Source organism: Martes martes (genome assembly GCF_963455335.1).
Source record: "Martes martes genome assembly, chromosome: 1".
Taxonomy (NCBI): domain Eukaryota; kingdom Metazoa; phylum Chordata; class Mammalia; order Carnivora; family Mustelidae; genus Martes; species Martes martes.
In genome coordinates, this window is record NC_137888.1 from 127,149,575 (window position 1) to 127,173,280 (window position 23,706).

The 23,706-nt window shown below is 38.5% G+C and overlaps 1 protein-coding gene across 1 annotated transcript; it reads right to left on the minus strand.

Moving 5' to 3' along the window:
* Positions 1 to 1,495: 1,495 nt before the first annotated feature.
* On the minus strand, positions 1,496 to 23,454 carry SRPRB (SRP receptor subunit beta). The gene is made up of 7 exons (XM_080827109.1): positions 23,212 to 23,454; positions 22,329 to 22,423; positions 21,383 to 21,460; positions 18,142 to 18,224; positions 13,684 to 13,820; positions 12,481 to 12,535; positions 1,496 to 2,593 (listed from the first exon to the last, which is right to left on the minus strand). The coding sequence occupies exons 1-7, from the start codon at positions 23,363 to 23,365 to the stop codon at positions 2,380 to 2,382; spliced, it is 816 nt and encodes a 271-aa protein (XP_080683235.1). The 5' UTR covers positions 23,366 to 23,454; the 3' UTR covers positions 1,496 to 2,379.
* Between the last annotated feature and the right edge of the window lie 252 nt (positions 23,455 to 23,706).

The window sequence follows — 23,706 nt, forward strand, 5'->3', positions numbered from 1 at the left end:
CCTCCCATCTCATGAAGAAATGGGATACTCTGGCTGAACGACTTCAGGGCCACGAGAGGGTACCAAGATTAGAGAACAATACATGGGACCTCTTGGAACCTCTTCCCAGCACCCAAGAACTGGTCACCACGATCTCCCCCTGGCCCAAATGCACAAGAATGGGATAACGAGAGCACAGGAGTAGGAAGCAGGATGAGAGCACCTGGGAGGGACTCTGTCACCTGCTTGCTTACTTCACAACCTGTGAGAAAAACTAAGCAGGGCATGTGGCCCCAAGGACTTAAAAACCAAGCCTCTTGAAGGCACATGTGGCCCTCACTCCAGGGCAGGTGAGTTTGTAGGGCGCTCCTAGGAGCCCCATGTACCTGGCCCAGGACACAATGAGCACACAGACCCCTGAGACCACACCAGAACCGCCACCGAGTTGAACGTTTAGGAGCAGGGTCCTCAGAACAGCTGTCCACTGGGCACCACACGTCATTCTGATGCCCACTGGCATCTGAGAATCACTGCTTGAGAGAGAACTTGACTTTTTTGGTGTATTGCTTCCTCCAGTAAAGAAAACAATTTATTAACCAGGAAAACAAAACAAAGCTGAGCACACATGCCTCTTAACGGAAGTGTCAAGCCACTGATTTTTATTCACACGAGCACCTACTGTGACTATGTGAACGTGTCACACTCATCACATTCTCTGTTGATTTCTGGTTCATTATTCTTACCTATTTCCTTAAATGACTGCTGGCTAAAAAGGACAAAAACTAAGAATCCAAAAGGATGGTAAGAACACGAGTAGCAATAAGGCTTTCAATTAAGAACTCTGCGTGGGTCAAGGCCCACTGTCTTCTCCATTTCTGCCCGCACTTCCTCCACAAGCGAGCAGCAAGGCATATGATCCAGGGCTGGGGGCAGAGGGGCGCTGGAGGGCTCTCACGCAGAGCTGGGATGACCCACAGGCAGGCGGGAAGGCAGAGGCTTGGGCTGTAGTACACAGACATGGGGACCGTACTCCCTGGGATGGTTTCGGCTCCATGCTTCTATCTGACTCTCCCTGACCCCTCACAGCCAGGAGAGGTGCCCCTGCTGTGCGCCTGCCGAGCCCCGACACCTCTCCTGTCCTGGCTCTGACCACACTGTTCTGGGACCAGGCTCTCCCTCACCCACAGCTACACTTGTCTCCTCTGAAGCTTTAGTGCGGCTTGTCCCTGAGTGTGTGAAGTAGGGACAGCAGTTTGTCCCTGTGTATGCTGCAATCTTCAGGCCCTGGAAATAATAGAGCTCGGCCTGCACCCTAACACATGCTCCCAGTTGTACTCACTCTACCATTCCACTCAATTGCTCTGAGCCAGACACGTTGTTTATTTACCAAGAAACGCATTAATAATTTATAAAAGCCATTAAAAAAAGTCAACATTTAAGAAGACAACAAAGAATACCACTTTGAAAAAGCTGACTTTTCTTTCAACCATGAGTGAATATGCACTTTAAAAAACTATGGAGAACTTCTTTAATTCGCATGTGTTCCACAGCATTCTAGCTCCGAGTACAAAATAGGGGCTGGTCAAACAGTATAGGAACGTAGCCCAGGAGCCCTCAGACATCCAAAAAACCACAAACAGCTTCTAAATCTTTATATACTCCTCGGTTAAGGGAAACCGCGAGAGCACATCAGACCCTTGCCATGTGGGGATTTAGCATTTATAGTTCTATCATCTGGGAATGACTCCAGGGGTTCAGGGCAAGTTTTTAAAACCCGAGTGCTGCGAGGCTGGAGTGTAGACAAGTCACCACGTTGATGAAGAACAGACCCGCTGTCAACACAGCCTTGCTGTTTCTTACCTGTCTTCTTCGCATGTCGGGAGACCGCATGGTAACTACACACACACCTCGGAGAAGTCACAAAGGACTAGATGATGTACTGCCCATGAACATCAGGGGCAAACGGAATCAACTGGTTCCATACACAGACAGGTTTGTTTTCCGGAAAAGGGACTAACACACAGAAGCAGAGGATAAGAAACTTTTCAGATGATAACCGTACTCTCATGGTAATATCTTCTCTATGTGGATCCACTTGTTATGGTCACAAAGACCTTGACCCTAGGTCAAGCATTTGCTAAAGGGACATGACATAAACTTTAACCAAGGGAAGAAACATAGGCAGGTAAGTGATTAGAAAGCACTGAGAACTAAACTGAAAAACAAAAATTCCAAGTTACTTCCAACAATAATTTGTTTCCAGAACAAGAAAATGTTTCTAATTACATTTCATACCCATCTTTATCAACTTCTTTATCATCTCCAGGCTACAAAACCCTTTTTCAAAAAACCGTGGGCCACACACATTCACATTCATGTCCTGAGCTCTGGCCCTGCCCCTCAGGCGATTTTCGCCAGCCATTTCTCCAGGTCCTGGATGTCTGCGGAGCCCGTGTCCCCTCTTCCACCCTTGGCACTGCACTCTAGGAACTCCACTTTGAGGGGCAACTGGGAGAACTCAAATTCTTTGCCTTTCTTTCCCAGCTGAGCGGGGGCAGTGCTGGAACTGTCCAAAGTGCTGGGGGCAGCAGAACGGGTGACTCGTAAAGTGTTGCTGTGAGATGAAAGAAAAATGAGTCAGGAAGAGAGTAATAATATTTATATAGCAACTAAAGGCCTTAGGAAGCCACACGCATTCCTAAACATTTCAGCGCTCATTTAAGTACCTGACATACAACTGTCAATTACGCTATTAAGACTGTTGATTAACCCTTTGCATGCATAGATTGCTCTCAGACAGGAGAGGCGGGGGTCTAGCCAGACCTGGCTTGATAAGAGCAGGTCACTCATGTGCCCAGGTCATACCAATCTTCTCTCAGCCCAGGGCCCCCTTATCCCCTTCCTCTAAGATCATCTGCATGATGCCATTTTTGAACATATTTTTAAAATACATGCTGTAAATGTTACAGTAACTTAAGTCTCTGAAAGTTAAGTGTGGGAAAATACAGTATTTATGTTTATCACGAGTTTATGTGGATACAGAGCTTAGTAAATCTACAAACTCCAGATTCTCATATCCAGTTTGGGCACAATTACTACTCTCCAACCTCTTTACCCAGGAAAACCTTCCCAAATTTAAGTTGTCTTACTGCCACCTGCTGGCCCCAAAAAAGAGTGCACAGCAATGCTCCTGCATCTACTTCTCCCACCCTTTCTGTGATCCAGAAGCCTCGGAATACAGGCTCCCAATGTGCTTTCTTACAAAATAAAGCATATCTTGGAGCTGTAAGACTGCATGAAAATTCGTGAAGAATCTCCAGGAAAAACTGATACCTTGGTTTAGAAACACACACACACGGAAAAAGTACTTTAAAAAATAATTAATACAAATTCAAGATACTAAATTCAAGATTAATCGGGAGGAGCCCCTAGGGCCTTCTAATAAGCAAGGTGGTGGGTCCATGGGTATTCATTTTAATATTCTTTAAATTCAATATATGTGTCATATGTATCCCTTTATATGTAAGATATTTACAATAATTAAAAAAAAAAACTTAAGAAGGAAAAAAGGCCAAACATCACCTGTACTCAGCTCTTGCCATAAGGCCATGTGAACATAGCCTTTTCAGAAGTTTTTCAGAAGACTATGAAATGCTTCAATGCTGACAGGGCGGAATTCTCACATTAATTTAAAATCAGACTCCGGGGACACCTGGCTGGCTCAGTTCTAAGAGCATGTGACTCTTGATCTCGGGGTCATGAGTTTGAGCCCCAAAATGGGTATAGAGATTACTAATAAAAATAAATAAACTTTAAAGATCAAATCAAATATGACTCCTAATTTAACTGATGTTCACCTTCCCAACTTTTAACATTTCACCTCACTACCTTATAATATAGCATTTCTGTCTGTATTGCTTTTCTATGGCTCTTTAGAGTGAAAACCAAATGGACTAAAGAAAATACATTTTTTGAACCTAGGAAGACTTGGACTATACTAAAAGAAAAAACCAAAATGGATACACAAACATTATGATCACTTTTCCCCCCAATTCCCAACAATTGCACCAGAATTTCTAAAAAAACCAAATCATCTAATTGTTCTAATTTCCTTAGCCTAACAACAAGCAATTTATAGTCTTAAGAGAGTGACCATCAGAAGTAAGGGAAAAATGATAAACATGTAATTTCAGAAGGAACAGAAACCACTGACACTGACATCAGCAAGATGGCAGAATAGGGGTTTCCAGCACAAGTCTTCTCACAGAACCATCAATTTGAATAACCACACACATGCATGAGAGAGCAGGCATCCAGGTCCAAGATTACAACTGGGTGTTACACAGAAATAAGAAAGGACGCATTCAAAGAGGATAGGAAGGACAGTTTCACATTACCCACGTTACTTTTCCTGCAAGCACGGAGAGATATGCTTCACTTGGGAGAAGGATAGTGAAGTAAGCACTCACTAAGCCACAGAACTCAGCACCAGGCTGACCCCCATGGCCCCAGCCCACTCCTATGAGCCCATGCTCCAGGACCACCCCAATGGACCCCAGCACCAGACCTGCCCCAGTAGACCAGGCACCTGGCCAGGCCACCCAAGTGGACCCTGGTGCCGGGCCCACTTCCATGAACCCAGGCAGTAGGCCCACACACCCATGGACCTAGGAGCCAGGCCAGTCTGCCAAAGCACTCCAGCAGCAAGCCTATCAAAAGAACAAAATAAACAAAAAACTGACCTTAAAGAAAATTCCTGACAAAGAACTCAAAATAATCATTTGAAAGTTCACTGAGCTATAAAAGAGAACAGACAACTCAACAAAATGAGAAAAGTAATATATGAATAAAAAGAAGCAGCTCAGGGCACCTGGCTAGCTCAGTTGGTAGAGCATAAGACTCTTGATCTCAGGTTCGTGAGTTCAAGCCCAATGTTGGGCATGGAGTCTACTTTAAAAAAAAAAAAAAAGCAGCAGCAGCAGCAGCAACAGCAGCAGCAGCTCAACAAAGAGAAGCCATAAAAAGTTTTTATGATACTCTAGAGCTAAAGAACACAATTGACTGATGTGAAAAGTTCAGAGATCTTTAACAGCAGCCTTGATCAAGACGAAGAAAGAACCAGAGAGCCTGAGACAGGTAATTTGAAGTTACCCAATGAGAAGAACAAAAAGAAAAAAAAGAGTAAAGGGAGACTAGATAACTTATATCACTAAAGGAATCAAATACATGCATTATGGCAGTCCAAAAGGAGCAGAGAAAGACATACAGAAAACTTATTTTTAAAGAAATAATACAGAAGGGGCGCCTGGGTGGCTCAGTGGGTTAAAGCCTCTGCCTTCGGCTCGGGTCATGATCCCAGGGTCTTGGGATCGAGCCCCACGTCGGGCTCTCTGCTCAGCAGGGAGCCTGCTTCCCTTCCTCTCTCTCTGCCTGCCTCTCTGCCTACTTGTGATTTCTGTCTGTCAAATAAATAAATAAAATTTAAAAAAAAAAAAAAAACACGAATCCTTCCTCTAGAATCTTCTCTCTAAAAAAAAAAAAAAAAAAAAAAAAAAAAAAAAAAAAGAAATAATACAGAAAACCCTAAATCTAGAAAGGGAAATGAACAGGTAGATCCATTAAGCCCAAAGAATCCTAAATAGATTAAACATAAAGAGAGCTTCACCAAAACACACTATAATCAAACTGACAAAAAGTCAAAGACAAAGAGAATTTTGAAAACAGCAAGAGAAAAGACAACAGGTACAAACAAGGGAAACCCTGTAAGACTAAATTTCTTAGCCTTGGCAGAAAGGCTGTATGATAGTACAGAATGGAATGATATATTCAAAGTGCTGAAAGAAAAAAGTGCTGAAAGAAAAAAAACTGCCACCAACAATAACATACCCAGCAAAACTGTCCATCAGACATGAAGGAGAAAAAGTTTCCCAGACACAGAAAATCTGAAGGAGTTCATAACCACTAGACCTGCCTTGGAAGAAATGCTAAAGGCAGTTCTTAAAGGTGAAACAAAAGGACACTAACTAACAACATGAAAACATAGGAAAGTATAAAACTCACATGACAAATTCAGAATACTCTAATACTATAATGGTGACAAATAAATCACTTAAGTCTAAAATGAAAGCTAGAGACAAAAGTATTAAAGATAACTATGGCTACAGTAATTTATTAATGGATATACAATATAAAAATGTGAATGGTGGAGGGGCGCCTGGGTGGCTCAGTCATTAAGCGTCTGCCTTCGGCTCAGGTTATGATCCCAGGGTCCTGGGATCGAGCCCCTCAACGGGTTTCCTGCTCTGCGGGAAGCCTGCTTCTCCCTCTCCCACTCCCCCTGCTAGTGTTCCTCTCTCTGTCAAATAAACAAATAAAATCTTTAAAAAAAAAAGATGTGAATTGTGGACAAAAATGTGAATTGTGGAATCAATAGTATAAAATGAAGAGAAGAAGTTAATGCATACAATTTTTGCATGCAGTAGAAGCTGTTATCAGCTTAAAATAAGATTACCAATACTATGTTTTATAAAAGTCTCATTGTAATCACAAAGAAAAAACCTATGATACACAAAATAAAGAGAAAGGAATCTGAGCATAACACCACAAACAAATCATTAAAGAAAGAACGGGACAAAGGAATTATAAAACAGAAGACAATCAACAAAACAAAGTCCTTAGCTACCAGTAATTACCTTAAATGTAAATGGTTTAAATTCTCTAATCAAAACCAAGTGGATGGATGTATTAAAAAAAAAAATCAAGATTGAACTATATGCTGTCTCCAGGAGACACATTTTAGATTAAAGGTTCTAAGTGAAGGGATAGAAAAAGACATTCCATGCAAATGACAACCAAAAGGGCAGGCCTGGCTATAACTGTTACATCAAAACAGATTTTAAGTCAAAAATTGTCACAAGAGACAAAGCAGGTCATTATATAAAAATAAAGGGGTCAATTCATCAAAAGGATATGATATTGTAACCATATATGCTCCTAACATCAGAGAATCTAAATACATAAAGCAAATACCAATAGAACTAAAGGGAGAAGTAGATATCAACACAGTAATAGCAGGGGATTTAAATATGACTCTTCCAATAATGAATAGATCATCCAGACAAAAATCAATAAGAAAACAACATATTTGAACAAGACTATACACCAAATATTCCTAACAGAGCATTCCAGCCAACATTTGCAGAATGCTTTCTTTTTAAGTGTACATAGAGCTGTTCTCCAGGATAGAGAACATGTTAGGTGACAAAACAAGTTAACAAATTTAAGACTGAAGTCACATCATGTATCTTTTCTGACCACAATGGTATGAACCTAGGATTCAATAACAGAAGGAATACTGGAAAATTCACAAATATGTGGGGAATAAATAACACATTTCTGAACAACCAATAGGTCAAGGAAGAATCCAAAGGCAAATAAAAAAATACTGAAACAAATGAAAATGGAAACCCAACACACCAAAACTTACAGGATGCAGCAAAAGGCAGTTCTAAGAGGGAAGTTTATAGCAATAAATATCTAGTCTAGGAAAAAAGAAAGATCTCAGATAAACAATCTAAGTTGACACCTCCAGAAGCTAGAAAAAGAAAAAACTAACCCCGAAGCTAGCAGAAGGATGGAAAAAATAAACATCAGAGCAGAAACAAATGAAATACAGACTAGAAAACAATTGAAAATATCAATGAAACTAAGAGGAGTTTTTTGAAAGATAAAACTGACAAACCTTTAGCAAGGAGAAGACTAAAATTAATAAAATCAGAAATGAAAGGGGTAACTTATACAACAGACATACAAAGGATAAGAGTCTATTAACAAATTAGACAACCTAGAAGAAATGGATAAATTCCTAGAAACACACAACATACCAAAACTGAATCTTGAAAAAACAGAAAATCTGAAGAGACCAATAATGAGGAAGGAGACTGAATCAGTAATCAAAAACCACCAGTAAAGAACAGGTAAAGACGAGATGGCTCACTGGTGAATTCTACCAAACATTTTTTTTTTTTTAAAGATTTTATTTATTTATTTGACAGACAGAGATCACAAGTAGGTAGAGGCAGGTAGAGAGAGATGAGGAAGCAGGCTCCCTGCTGAGCAGAGAGCCCAATGCGGGGCTCGATCCCAGGACCCTGGGATCATGACCTGAGCCGAAGGCAGAGGCTTTAACCCATTGAGCCACCCAGGCGCCCCTCTACCAAACATTTAAAGAAGAATCAACACCAATTCTTCTTAAACTCTTCCTAATTAAAGAGGAGGTAACACTTCCAAACTCGTTTTAGCTAGCCTTACCCTGATAGCCAAGCCAGATAAGGATACTACAAGAAAAGTACAGGCCAAAATACCTAATGAACATAGGTACAAAAATCCTCAACAAAATACTGGCAAACCAAATTCAACAGTACATATATTAAATGGATTGTACACTATGATCAAATGGGATTTACTCAAGATGGAAAGACAGTTCAACATACACAAACCAACAGAGGTGATACAGCACATTAACAGGATGAAGGATAAAAATCATACAATCATCTCAATAAAGAAAAATCACTTGACAAAAATCAACATCCTTTCATGATTAAAATGCAACAAAATAGGCACAGAAGGAATATAGCTCAAAATAACAAAGGTCATATATGACAAGCCCACAGAAAATATCATATTCAACAGTGAAAAGCTGAAAGCTTTTCCTCTAAGAGCAAAACAAGGATGCCCACTCTCATCAGTGTATTCAGTGTATTGAATTCAGTGTATTGAAACTGTATACAGTGTATTCAGCATAGCACTGTAAGTCCTAGAGACAGCAATTAGGCAAAGAAAGAAATGAAAAGCATGAAAATCAAAAAGAAGATTATCTCTGTTCACAGATGACTTAATCTTATATATAAAAATCCCTAAATCACCACCAAAGAAACAGAACTACTAAACAAATTCAGTAAAGTTGCAGGATACAAAATCAACATACAAAAATCAGTTATGTTTCTATACCCTACTAATGATCTATCAAAGAAATTAGGAATTACCAATCCTGTTTACAAAGCATCAAAAATAAAATACTTAAGCGTAAATGTAAACCCTAAAGTAGGCAAATGATCTATATACTAAAAACTATAAGACATCTGTGAAAGAAACTGAAGACATGAATAAAGGAAAAGATATCCTTGTTCCTCAATTAGAATAATTATTGTTAAAATGTCTGTATGATGCAAAGCCCTCTACAGATGCAATGTAATATCAATATTCCAATGGAATAATTTTTTGCAGAAATAGAAGAAACAATGATAGAATTCATATGGAACCACAAAAAGACCCATAATAGTAAAAGTAACCTTGAGTAAAAACAAAAAAGATGGAAGCATCACACTTGAAGGTTTCAAATTATATAGTAATCAAAACAGTATGATACTGATATAAGAAGACACACAGACCAATAGAATATAGTAGAGGGGCCAGAAATAAACCCACACATACAGTCAATCAACCTTTGATAAGGATGACAAGAATATACAATGGGTAAAGGATAGTCTTTTTAATAAATGGTCCTAGGAAAACTGGATTATCTACAAGCAAAAGAATAAAATTGGACCTTTATCTTATACGGTACACAAAATCAACTCAAAATGGATTAAAGACTTACACATAAGACCTTAAGCCATAAAAACCCAAGAAGGAAACACAAAGGAAAAGCTCAGTGACCCTGGTTGTGGCAATGAGTTTTTGGATATGACACCAAAAGCATACGCAACAGAAGGAAACATAAATGTGATTGCTAATTTAAATAACTTCTGCAGAGCAAAAGAAACAATCTGTAAAATAAAAGGATAACCTGGAATTGGAGAATACCTGCAAACCATATATCTGATAAGGGTTAATATCCAAAATATATAAGAAACTCCTACAAGTCACTAACAACAACAAAAAAAAACCAAATAATCCAATTGAAAAATGGACAAAGGATAGACATTTCTGAACAGACGTTTCTCCAAAGAGGACACAAATGCCAATAAGTACATGAAAAGGTACACAACATAACTAATCATCAGGGAAACGCAAATCAGAAGCACCATGAGATATACCCTCACACCTGAGATAGTGACTAACATTAAAACAAAACAAACAAACAAGTTAAGGTGTAGAGATGCAGACAAAAGGCAGTCCTGGTACATTGTTGGTGGGAATGTAAACTGATACAGCCACTATGGAAAACAGCACGAAGATTCCTCAAAAAATTACAAATAAAACTACCATATAATCCAGCAATTCCATTTCTGGGTATTTATCTAAAGGAATTAAAATCAGGTTCTTGAAGAGGTACTTGCACTCTCATGTTCATTGGAGCATTACTACAAGAGGCAATATATGGAAGCAACCTAAATGTCCATCAAAGGATGAATGGATAAAGAAAATGTGGACCATACATGCAATGAATATTACTTAGCCCTGAAAAAGGAGGAACTCCTACTATTTACAACAACATGGATGAACCTATTATGCTGAGTGATATAACAAACCCAATTAAGACAAATAATACATAATCACACTTACATATGGAATCTAAAACAAACACATAGAAAGAAGCAGAGTAGAATGGTGGTTACTGGAGTGGGGGAGAGGCAGAAATGGGGAGCCTTTGGTTATTAGGTCAAAAGTTATAAAGTTTCAGTTATACAGAGGCATCTGGGTGGCTCAGTCGGTTAAGCGTCTGCCTTTGGCTGAGGGCATGATCCCCAGCCCATGTCGGGCTCTCTGCTCGTGGAGGGAGGGAAGCCTACTTCTCCCTCTCCCTCTGTCCCTCCCCCCACTCTCTCTCTCAAATAAATAAAATCTTTTTTTAAAAAAAGGTTCACTTATGCAAATAAGTATGTACTAGAGATCTATATAGCACAGTGTATACAGCTAACAATACTGCACTGTATACTTAAAATCTGCCAATACTATAGATCTTAAGTATTCTCATGAAACACTCTCTTTCCTTCTCTCACTCACCCTCACACAAACATAAACAATAAAGGGAGCAGGAGGAAACTACAAAATAATGGTATTTTTAGGGCCTCGATGGTGGTGATGGCTTCAAAGGCAGATACTTATCCCAAATGCATGGAGTTGTACACATTAAATATGCACGGCTTTTTACACATCAGTTGCCCCCCCCATAAAGGGGTTTAAAAAAATCTTGTTTGATATTCAACTTGAAAGCAGGAGATCTTTGATAAATCTGACTGAACCGCTAACTTTACTCTTCTATTCATATATTAAAAAGTTTAAAGCATATGGTATTAAATATATCATTCTCAGTTAAAAGAAAAAAAAAAAACACAGAAAATGACAGACCAGGCCTGATAAAATTTTTCTGTAAAAAGCCATAAATTAAATGTTTTGGGCTTGTGGGTGACATTTAGTTTCTGTCACATATTTTTCTACTTTTCCTATTTTTTTAACCTGCCCTTTAAAAATGTAAAACTATTTCTTGTTTGCACACCCTGAGCAGGAGTTTGTCAACCCTAAGCTCCTGAGTACAGGAACCACATCACAGTTCCACCTACAGCCACATCCTGAAAGCAGGGCTTGCCACATACAAGATGTTAAATGCATAAATGAGTAAGTAAATCCTGGTGGGGAAAAAAATGTGCTCGAAGTTAAATTTTTTTTTTTTTTTTAGGTTTTATTTATTTGAGAGAGAGTGCACGAGCAGGGGGCAGGGCAGAGGGAGAAGCAGACTCCCCGGAGAGCAGGGAGCCTGAATCAGGACTCTATCCCAGGACCCCGGGATCATGACCTGCTCCAAAGGCAGACACTTAACTGACTGAGCCACGCAGGTGCCCCTCAAAGTTGAATTTACACAATTTCTCATTAGATTCTTTTCTTAAATTAAAAAAAAAAAAAGTCTACACAACAGCAGCAAGAAAAAATTATTTGCTTCGTATAATATTGATGGTAGCTCCTGGGTAAGCAAGCTGTAGCTAGTTCTTACAAACTGGGAGAGTATAGACATGCTAGTAGACTTCTTAAAATTCATAAGATTATAGCTCACTTTACGAATTTTTAAACACTAAAATAAGCTAAATGATATTGTAATGTAGCTAGAAAATAATAAAATAAGCTATAAAATATAATAGATTTTTAAATTCTTTTAAAGCATTCCTTCCTTATTTTGTCAACAAAAATTTCCATGGCTTTCAAATTTTTTAGTTTCTAAAACCTTTCATATCTACTATAAATGAACTAGAAACAGTGGGAAAATAAACTGAGCTTATGGTCTCAATAAACCTGAGATTTTCTTTCCACGAATTTTTAAAGTATCCATAAACATCCCATTGATGCTTTTTAGAATTCCATTAATTTTGTCAATTATTTAACAAATATATGTCACACTATTCTTTGGGCTATGATAATTATATACAACCAAAGACCTTAAGCAATATATTCAAATTTCCCAAGTGTTAAGATCTACATTAATCAATATGACTTATTCATACTCACAGTTCTTTCTCAAGCTGCTGCTGAATTAACTTTGCGGATTTTGCCATTGTAATGTCTGTAAAGAAATAAAGACATTGTTATAGTTTAAACCAGAAAGGGTCTTTTCCCAAGACCTCTTGCACATATAGAAAATTCCAATTTAAACCAGTAAGTTTCTTTCCCCCTTTTGTTTTTCCTAAAGAGCTTTTTACCATTAGTAGCTTAACTACTAAAATAAGCTTTCTAATTTTCAGGTATGGGTTTTCCTATAATAATGCTTACAAATACATTAAGCTCATATTCCTAAAATTGACTAGTTCATGAAAGTTTCTACATCTCACAGACCTTTTAAATCAAAATATATGTAAGTCCAGCCAGTGTATCAGAGAGAAAACCTACCAGCTTTTTTATTGTAAACAGAAACATCCTACTTGTCATTTAAAGTAAACTAAGCACATTTCCAGCTGATACTAAGATAGTAAGTCACTTAATTGCCCCTTGGTAAGAGAGGAACACCCTCTTTGCTGGTCTGGCACCCAGCAAAAGCCAAATAAATATCACCTTCTCTCCTATACCAAAGAGAAGAAACAGGCCAGGTAATGATCCTAACACCAATTCCTGATTAGGCATTGTTAGGGTTATTACTACCTGATCACTTCTGAGAAATGCACTAGGCTCTCTGTAGAATCAGAATTTTAATCTGAAAGAACACTATAAAATCAACTAGTTTATCTTATGTTAGAAATAATGAAACTGAAGCCTCAGATTACTGGGTGTGATAGAAAATGTTTAATGGTGATGAGGTTAAAGAAAACACAACTTGTGCAAACCCTCCTTGATAAAATGTGCTGGAAGGTAAATTTGTTTGAAAAGACAGACAGTCCCCTGGCCCTCCACAATTGTGTGTGATAGGACATATTGTCAATCTGACAAACTTAACTTGGTAAATAAAGTAAAATGATTTATAATTTTGTGAAATGTAAAACACTGTATCAAAGAAAAACTGGTAATAGACACTCCTTAAAACAGACTGGTAAAACTAACAAAATTAATAAAAATTTTTAAAAAACTAATAAAAATGCAGGTATATAAACAATTTTTAGATTTAAAATCCTTCACAGTTCCTTAACAATCATCTCTCTCCTCAATAATAACAAATGTATTAGCTCTTAGTAGCAATCCCAGAAAAATCTCAATTATTATTGCTGGAAAACATGATGGCACCTTGCTTATTGCAGGCGATTAAGAATGACGGTGTGTTCTTCAGACTCATGCTGTCAATGAGGACTTGATACAGAAACTCTGCCACATCTTTCACCTCTCGCTGGAAGGCCGCACTGTCCACAACAAACACAACAGCCCTGGAGGAGGAGAAAGAAAAACAAGCATGCAGGAGTGCAGGTTTATACTGAAAAGTTATATCCCTAATTTCATCCAATTCAATCCTAATTAGTAACACACAGCAGACTCAAATGCAAGTGCGCCCACATGTAATCACACCATACAAATACTCATTTAACAAAGGACTACTGAGGAGATGCCAAGTGTGTGCATTTTTGGTTAACTACGTACTTCTGGTGACTGTACAGTTTTAAATATTTTTTTATCAAGTTTTATAAAAATGCAAGAACAACAAAAAACAAAGGACTACTGAGTGTTACTGTATTATCAATGAATAATCCAAAAAGATAAAAAAGGAAATCATACCTGCCTTTAAAGACCAGGAAATCATCATATACAAAACTGTCATAAAATGCTAAAACAGACCTATGCATCAACGGGAACAAACAAGACCATTTACATGAGAATAGGTCAAGATAACTTAAAGGAGGATGTCAACAACTGGGCTGAATTTTAGCCAGACAAAAAAATTGGGACACAGACTGCCTGGAAAGTAATATGTGCAGAGCACAAAGGAGTGGAACAAACAGCGTGGCCTACAGAGCTCAAGGTAGGCTGGTACACAGGGAGGAAACCAGGCCAAGCAGCAAAGGGGAATGACACTGACCTCCAGAGTTTGTTACAGAGTTTGTTAGTTTCTATTACAAAGAATATTGGTGCTTCATGGAAGACAGATAAATCTAAGAGGGTAACCAAACTAGAAGCACAGTGACCTGGTAGGACCCAACCTAAGGCAGCAACAGTGAGAATCCTCATTGGCACCAGTAAAGAGGTATCAAAGCTAAAGCAAAGCAGTCCAGGAGAAAGAGCAGATAACAGACTGTAGGGACCAGGGTTTGAATGCTCAGGAGTAGCTGGAAACGAGCAATGGCCAACATGCAGTTGGGGAGCTGGAACTGAACCCTCTGCACAAAGCCTACAACTTAAAAGCTATCTAGTGGAGGGAGCTGTGGGAAAATAATCCAAAAGGAACTGAAATACCAGGCCTCCTGTACCACACAGATTAGGGGTCAGGGGTATGAATTTACACTCTTTCATGACGTAAGATTTATATAAAAAGAAAGATTTATATAAAAAAGGGGCCAGATTCAATGAACTCCAAGGGCCCCCAACAGAAGGAAATATGAACCCATTCTGGAGAGAGGCTTTCATATCCTATAGTAGTAAAAAACAGCATCCACAACAACAAAATATTAGAAACACAATACCATTTATATTATCATCCCCCCCAAAATGAAACTTTGGTATAAATATAATAAAATATGTACAAGATCTATATGAGGAAACAACAAAACTGATCAACAAAATCAAAGCAGAACTAGATAAACAGAGATATTCCACCATCACAGATAGGAAGACTAAACAGTTTCAAAATGTCAGTTCTTCCCAACTTGATCTATAGATTCCAATGAAATCCAATCAAAACCTTAGTAACTTACTGCGGATGTTGACAGACTGATTCTGTAATTTATATGGAGAGGCAAAGGACCCAGAATAGCCAACACAATACTGAAGAGCAAAGCTGGAGGACTGACACTGCCCGACTTACTAATAAGCTTTAGTAATCAAGAAAGCATGGTCCTGATCAGTAGAACAGAATACAGTCCAGAAAGAGACCCCTACTCATACAGTCAAGTGGTAAGTGATCTTTGACAAAGGAAGAAAGGCAATACAGATGGTCCCCGACTTAAAATAGTTCAACTTAAATATGGAGTACAATCTCATGATACTGGGCAGCAGCACTGAGCTACCATTCCCAGTCAGGCACTGATCAAGAGGGTAAACAACTAATACACACAACCATTCTGGTTTTTACTTTTAGTATAGTATTCAACAAGTTACATGGATATATTCAACACTTTATTATAAAACAGACTTTGTGTTAGATGATTTTGCCCAACCATAGGCCAGTGTTAAGTGTTCTGAACACATTTAAGGTAGGCTAGGCTAAGCTATGACATTCAATAGGTATATTAAATGTATTTTCAACTGCAGATATTTTCAACTTACTATAGGTTTATTAGAATGTAACCTCATCATTGAGTAAGATCTGTACAACAGAACAAGATATCTTTTCAAACGATGCTGGGACAGCTAAACATCCACGTGCAAAAAAATGAATACATACAATGAACAGATACAGACCATATCCTTTTCACAAGAATCAACTCCAAATGGATCACATATCTAAATGTAAACCACAAAATCATAAAACGCCTGAGAGAGAACACAGGAGAATATCTAGACACCTTGGGTCTGGCAATGATTTTTTAGATACAACACTAAAGGCATAGCTCATGGGAAAAAAATTATAAACTGAACTTTATTAAAGATAAAAATTTCTGCTCTACAAAACTCACTATCTAAAGAATGAAGATGAATCCAAGACTGGGAGGAAATATTTGCAAAACATATTTCTGATAAAGAACTTTATCCAAAATATACAAGGAACTCTTAAAACTCAACAATAGAAAACAACCCAATTAAAAAATGGGTCAAAGATCTTTAGACACCTTGCCAAAGAAGATATATAGACAGCAAATAAGTATATGAAGAGATGATCTACAACCTATCAATGTCATCAGGGAAATGCAACTTAAAGAAGTTACATATTGCTATGGATCTACTACAACGGCTGTAATCAAGAACTCTGACAACACTAAATGCCGGGGAGGATGCAGAGCAACTCTCATACATTGGAGTATGAGGAACTCTCATACATTGCTGGTGGGAGTGCAAAATGGTATAGCTACTTTGGAAGACAGTTTGGCAATTTCTCACAAAACTAAACATATTCTTACCATATGGCTCCTCAACTGCAGTCCTTGATATTCACTCAAAAACATGCCCACACAAAAACCTGCACACAGATGTTTACAGCAGCTTTATTCAGAATTGCCAAAACTTGGAAGCAACCAAGAAGTCCTTAATAGGTGAATGGACAAATAAACTGTGGTACTTCCAGACAATGACATATTATCCAGCACTAAAAAGAAATGAGCTATTGAACAATGAAAAAACATGGAAGTAACTTGAATGCATATTTGTAAGTAAAAGAAGCCAACCTGAAAGGCTACCTACTGTATGATTCCAAATATATGATATTCTGAAAAAAAGTACCATGTGGGGACCTTCAAAAGATTTAAGTAGCTGTCAGGGATTAGGGAACAGAGGGATGAATTAGCAGAACGCAGAGGATTTTTAGGGCAGTGAAAATCCTCTGTATGAAACTATAAATGGTGAATACGTCATTATACATTTGTTCAAATGTGTAGAAATATACAACACCAAGAGTGAATCCTAATGTAAAACACAGACTCAGAATGATTACAATGTGTCGGTGTAGGAGTTCATCAGTTGTAACAAACGAACCACTCTGAAGAAGGATGCTTATAACAGGGAAGGCTATGCATGTGTGTGGAGTGCAGAGTAATATAGGAAGTCTTTGGATCTGTTGCTCAATTTTGCTGTGAACCTAAAGATGCTCTAAAAAATAGTCTTTTTTTTTTTTAATCTGCAGAACAGATTGCTCATCACCACCATCTTGTGGGCAAGGAAGCAACAACAAAATAAAAGTCAAGACATCTTCAAAAATAAGGAAAGAAACAACTGCCTCATTCCATCAAACCTAAGATTCCACCAATTAAAAGACACATTATTATTTCAAGTACAACTAAGAAAGGGAAAATACTACCAATTAAACTATGACACAAACAACTATAACTAGCATTCTAATTTCACAGATATTAAAATATTTTAAGATCAATGAAATGTGGTATATTGATTTTCCTCTTAAGTTCTTATCAGTGTTAGTTAGAGACAAAACAAGAAACAAGTATCTTCAACTGCAGCACAAGAATTTTAAGAGTAACATTAGGACAATAGTAAAAGAAATATAAAAATTTGTTCTCTACTTTTGAGGCACTAAATTTAGGTAATTCAAGAACAGAAATATATAATGTTGGATTAAATAACTTCTAGGATTTCACCTAGCCTTCATTTTTCGGATTTTAATAGTTCTACACCTTAAAATTTGTCCTCAAAGTAAATGAAAAATTCACTAATATGGTGAGGGTTAACACTTTCTGAACACTCTTAAGAAATACTTTCAAACATTATCTCATATAATCTTCATAAGATCCTAGTAAAGGTGGGCTTGCAACCCAGAAATGGTTGACTCCAGGGTCCATGCTCTTTTCCCCAAAGTGGAGGATACCACCAGAGCAAGTATGGGTGGCACTGATAAGAGATTCAGGCAAGTTCACTCCAAATCCTACTCACCTGGCTGAAGCCTTAAAACGCTCTAAGAACTGAAGTCTCAAGCTCTCATGGCCTGGGAGATCAATCAAGGTCAGGCTAGTGGCCTAAGGATGGCAGCAATAACATTAAATCAGTGTTTTGGTCCTGACTCACATTCACAACATAAACTTCTCATATGAGATTTCAGGTATCAGAACAGCATCCATTTTTATTAATGAATCAAAAAAATGTTCACCATAATTAATTAATGAATCAAACAAATGTTCACAAAGCATCCTCTATTTATAAATCATTAGTAGAGGCTCCGGGGATTTAACAGTGAGCAAAAACAAACATAATCCCTATTCCAACAGGGTTTATAATATAATCAGAAATATCGACACAATGTAAAATTACAAATAAATGTAAAATTGCAACTTTGATAAATGTTCCCAGAGTATGTGAGAAAATGACCCTATCTGGGGGAGTCATGGAAGTGTAGTCCACGTGAGCCTGGGGAAATACATTAGTATGAATAAAAACAAAAACATGTGAAAACAGCAGTAAATATTCACAAACTAAATGATGTGACAGGAGATCTATACTTTATTATATAGCATGTTACCATTACAGGGATCCCCAACCTTTGTAAAAACAAAACATTCCTTTACACGTCACTATAATTTAACTTTTGAATATCTGTCAACTAGACACACCATTTATTTGTTCCAACTGTCAATATTTTGTGTCAATCCCTCAAACAGTGAGGTATTCTGCCCATACTGAGCTGACTCATTAAGCACCCACCTAAGAGCTATTCATTTCAGGCCTTCAGCTCAGGTTCAGTGTGGATGTAGCTGTGCTCAGTAAGACTCTGATATAACCCTGGTGCAATTATCAGGCCCACAAACATTTCTCAAATGTTCTACCTCATCCATAGCCAGCCTCAACCACTGTCCAGCAGGAGGGAGTCAGTATCATGCACTGATCTCACATAATTATAGCTGGATTCATTATGAGCTATCATGTAGTCTGTGCAGTCTTTTATGGGTAAAAATATGAAGTATGGTAGCTTTAAAAAAATAGTGATAAAAGTCTAGGGACAACATTTCATAATCACCACTATACCACCACAAACAATTCAAAAGACACAATATTAGACACATTACTAACTTGAGAGAGACAGACTACATCTAAAACATATGAGTGGGGTGGGTGGGAGGAGGTAACAAAGAAGGGAGGAATGTTCTATATTTTCTTTTTTAGAGAGAGCACACATGAGTGGGGGGGCGGGGTCAGAGGGAAAGGTAGAAAATCTCACGCAGTCTCCAGGCCTAGCAGAAAGCCATATGTAGGGCTCGATCTCATAACCCTAAGATCATGACCTGAGTGGAAATCAAGAGTCAGCTGCTTAACCAACTGAGCCACAAGTTTCATATACAATGTTAAGTTTTCCAAAAGGAAAAAAGTAAAAAGATACAAAGTAAATTTAATAATATATATTATTTAACCCAACATATCTAAAGTATCTTTTAAACAAGTAAAAAAAAAAAAAATCAAGAAACTGTTGATATTTTACTTTTTCATCCCAAGTTCAAGATCTGGTGTATACTTTACATTTACAGAACCCCTCAGTTTGGACTAGTCACATTTCAGGTGCTCAATATGTCTCACATAGCCAATGGCTATTCCATTGTAAAGTAAGGGTCTCAAGTATGCCCTGGAATATCCCACTTAAAAAAATCTGGCACAAGTCCCCCAAGAATTAAAGATCTCCCAAATCTGACCTTTCAAAATCTACAATCTTGGGAATTTAAAAAGGACTGGGCTAGAAAGAGTACCATTATTGGAAAAAAAAAGCAAAAAATATCTGTTAAATATCTCAAAGAATGTCTATCTTTGTTTACAGTGTTAATTCTGGAGGCACCAGAAAAGGGGCAAGGGGCACAGAGAAAAAGGTCTCTTAACCATTCTCATTCATTCATCTATACACCTACCCCTCCAACTAGCCCCCAGCCTTTCTTCCACTCACCAAATACTTATTCATTACAATAGACTTGGCAGTCACTATCCATACTCTGGAGCTACATAGGTACATAAAAAGTTCTTCTCATGATTTCCTTACTGGTATTTTTGAAATATACTCATGTATACTCTTTAAGATGTCCACTGCAACACTGTAAAAGCAAAAGACTGTAACAACAAACTAAGTGTTTGTTAACAGAGTTCTTAAACAAGAACTTAATTGAATGGTGCAGCCACATAATGGAATACTATGTGGCTCACAAATCAACCAGGTGGTACTATGTGTACAAATGAGGGAGAAAAACAAAACAACACAACTGTATCAGTCATATTATTAAAAAAATAAAATAAAATATGGAGCACCTGGGTGGGTCAGTGGATTGAGCACCCAACTCTTGGTTTTAGCTAAGATCCTGATCTCAAGGTCCTGGGATCCAACCCCAGGTCGGGCTCCATGCTCAGCAAGAAGTCTGCTGGAGATTCCCCCTCACCTCTCTCTCTGCCCCTCTCCTGGCTTGTGCACGGGTATTCTCTCTCTCGCTCACGCTCTCTCTTGCTCTCTAAAATAAATAAATCTTTTTAAAAAAATTAAAATTAAAATTAAAAAAAGAAAAAATAAAATAAAAAACCAAAAAAAGAGTGGGCCGATCAAAGAGTTAAAAAAGAAAATAATTGGGGTGCCTGGCTGGTTCAGCTGGTGGAGCAGGCAACTCTTGATCTTGGGTTTGTGGGATCAAGCCTCGTGTTGGGTGAAGAAGTTACTTAAAAATAAAATCTTAAGAAAAAAATTAACATATATAGATAGGTTTGCATATGCACAGACCATCTGAAGAGCCCACAGGAAAACAGTAAGTTATTACCTCTAAGGAGAAGACCTAGTAGGGACAAGAAAGGCAAAATTACTTTTCACTGAATATTCCTTTTAACCTTTTGAATTTGAATATATTACCACTTCAAAATATAAAGGAAAAGGTTTAATGCTCACCCTCTAGAACTCATGGTAAAGTTGGAAAGAAGACATAGAAACAAAAACTAGTAAAATGATACATCAGTGTGTATGAAGTACAACAAAACAGGGGACGGCAAGATTGCTTGGATGACCAAAAGCAGAATTTGTCACATGAACTCTATCTATCCATAAAAATAAGCTATGAATGGTACCTACACCATCAGACTAATTCATATAACAAATGTCCTTCCCTGATGCACCAACGTAAAGTAAAATTGTCAGACTCCTAACATTCTACAAACCCCTTACCCTGGTATTGTTGACTCTGTACACAGCAGAGCTGTCAGTGATAGATGTCTGAGTGTCTCTGTAAAGGCCAGTTAACAACTGTTGAAAAAAAAAAAACAAAACACAACAATTTGAGGGAGATCAGAGTAAATATATAAATAGCAAACCTAAAGGGAGTAATTTTGTTCTAACTCTCCAGTTGGTCATGTCAAATAAATAAATGTTGCTTGCCACAACTACTTTTCCCTTGTAGAAAAATCTAATTCATTGCATCTTCATTCCCCCTCCACGATAAAAAACAAACAACAACAAAAAAAACAGAAGTAAAAACCCTAGTATCCTTAGTGACCAAATTCACCAAACTTCCATAAACATTTTAATCATCACAAATGATTACAAGTTATATTTCTATAGTAGAAAGGAAATAATTTATCTTCTCAAAAGAAAGAATAATAAGAAAACCTCTGCTACTCTCCACAACAAAAAATTGTTTAAAATACTAGGTTAAATATTAGTGAAAAGATGGCTAAGTGGCCCAATATGTCAAAGAATCAATCTTTTAAAAAACTTCTTTGACGATTTCTCAGACGAGTTTGTTAAACAAGATTATACACCCTATACAGATCACTGTCTTCTATCTCTGCACTGGCATCCTTGGACACCACAGGAAAGTAGTTCCATAAAACTATGTAACTTTTGAGATAAATACTAAATGTTAGTATCTGGCAAGTCCAAGAAAATAGAAACGGTCAAGAAATCCCAGTTTATGATTTTTCAAGAGCCTGTTCAAGTTTTTCAAGTCTTTCCAAGTGAATCAAGAATTACCCCCCCAAATTGTGAGCATCAGCTTCCTTTCCAAAATGAACTATGAACTTCCTTTCCAAAATGAACTATGACCTCACAGGAATAATGATATGGTCTAACATTTCCTATTAACTTTAGAAGAGGTGTAAATCAAAGCATTTACTCTGACAAAGAGCAATGTTTTCCCAGAGTCGCACAGGCCAACAAGAAGAACAGCTCTTTGACTGCTCCTTCTGCTCCGGATGAACTTCCAGAACACTGCGGAATAGAGAAAAACAACCAAAATTATGCCTTGATCATCAACAGTACATCTGTATTGTTGGGGTAGGGAAATTAACAGAAGTTAATCACAGAACACCTCATTCAGCTGGAACTTAACTTTTATTGTTTTCACCATCACTATAATCATAACTATTGTTAGTGTTACCGGTGGGAGAGTCCCAGCTGAGTGAACGGAGGTCTGGGTTCTTGGATTCCCCATAAATGTGATGTTGTGCCCCCAGGCTTTTAATGTGTAACCCACTTATCAACGTCCTTGCCTCCACCTCCTGTCTAACTAACCGCCTACTCTATCATTAGGGACTCCTCTAAGTGCCAGCCACTATCAACTGTCAACCTTTCTGTGTCTGCGGATCGTGGACTTCTCAAGTGCAATCTTGACTTATTAACTGTGTATCCCCACCGCCCAGGACGCAAATTTAGAGTGAAGACCGCGTGAGTCTTGGTAGTAAGAGCAAAGAAAGGGGGGATGGGTGGGTCCGGGAGGAGGGAAGGACCGCGCGCTCAGGTGTAACAGGGCCCATAAAGGAAGAATAAACCGCGCCCCCAAGGACCAGGACGTCACTCCAAGTGTCGCAGGGAATCTTCTTTAATGGAACGTTACTCCCCGTGCTTCAGGCACCAAGGAAGGCTGGTATAAGAGGTGAGTCTCCCTTCCAGATGCCCCCCAGGTGCCTTCGCCGCCCCGCGTCCGCCGTCTGCACAAGCCCAGTCCCTCGGAACCCCGCCGGCCATACACCCGCCAAAACCACCCGCCGCCTCTTTACCCAGCGTCAGCAGCACCGCGAGAAGCGCCACCACAGCTGACAGCAGTGTCGGGTCCCTCTGCTGCAGCTCCTGCCGCAAGTAGTCTAGGTGCGGCTGGAAGGCTCCCCCGACACTGCCGCCATTCGCCACCCGCCGGGTGTCCGCGGAAGCCATGGCTGAGGTGCGTGGTCTCCAGCGCCGCGAAAGCGACGTGGCCCTAGAATCTGCGCAGGCGTCCGAAGCGGAGCATCACGGGAGTGGTAGTCCTCAATTTATATTTCCTCTTTCAGGGGCGGGGATCCCGAAGGTCCTGATGGGAATTGCAGTTCTCTTGCACACTGTTTCCACGCAACCAGCGGCGTTTCGCGGAATTTCATGAGGGACGTTCTTATCCCTTAACATAAGAGTTGAATATCGCCTCCCTCTTCATGGGTGTTGACGGAATGATGGATGAATAAAATGAATGGCTTAAGAAATCCTTACTGAGGACTTCCAGTCGCTCCTTTCCTGAGGTG

What these genes read in the sequence shown, in the direction of transcription:
- SRPRB (XM_080827109.1), bottom strand. Translation starts at nt 23,365, where the DNA reads ATGGCTTCCGCGGACACCCGGCGGGTGGCGAATGGCGGCAGTGTCGGG. An exon ending in CGCGGTGCTGCTGACGCTGG is followed by an intron (nt 22,424 to 23,211) that starts GTAAAGAGGCGG and finishes TCTATTCCGCAG; the next exon opens with TGTTCTGGAAGTTCATCCGG. An exon ending in AAACATTGCTCTTTGTCAGA is followed by an intron (nt 21,461 to 22,328) that starts GTAAATGCTTTG and finishes TTTTTTCAACAG; the next exon opens with TTGTTAACTGGCCTTTACAG.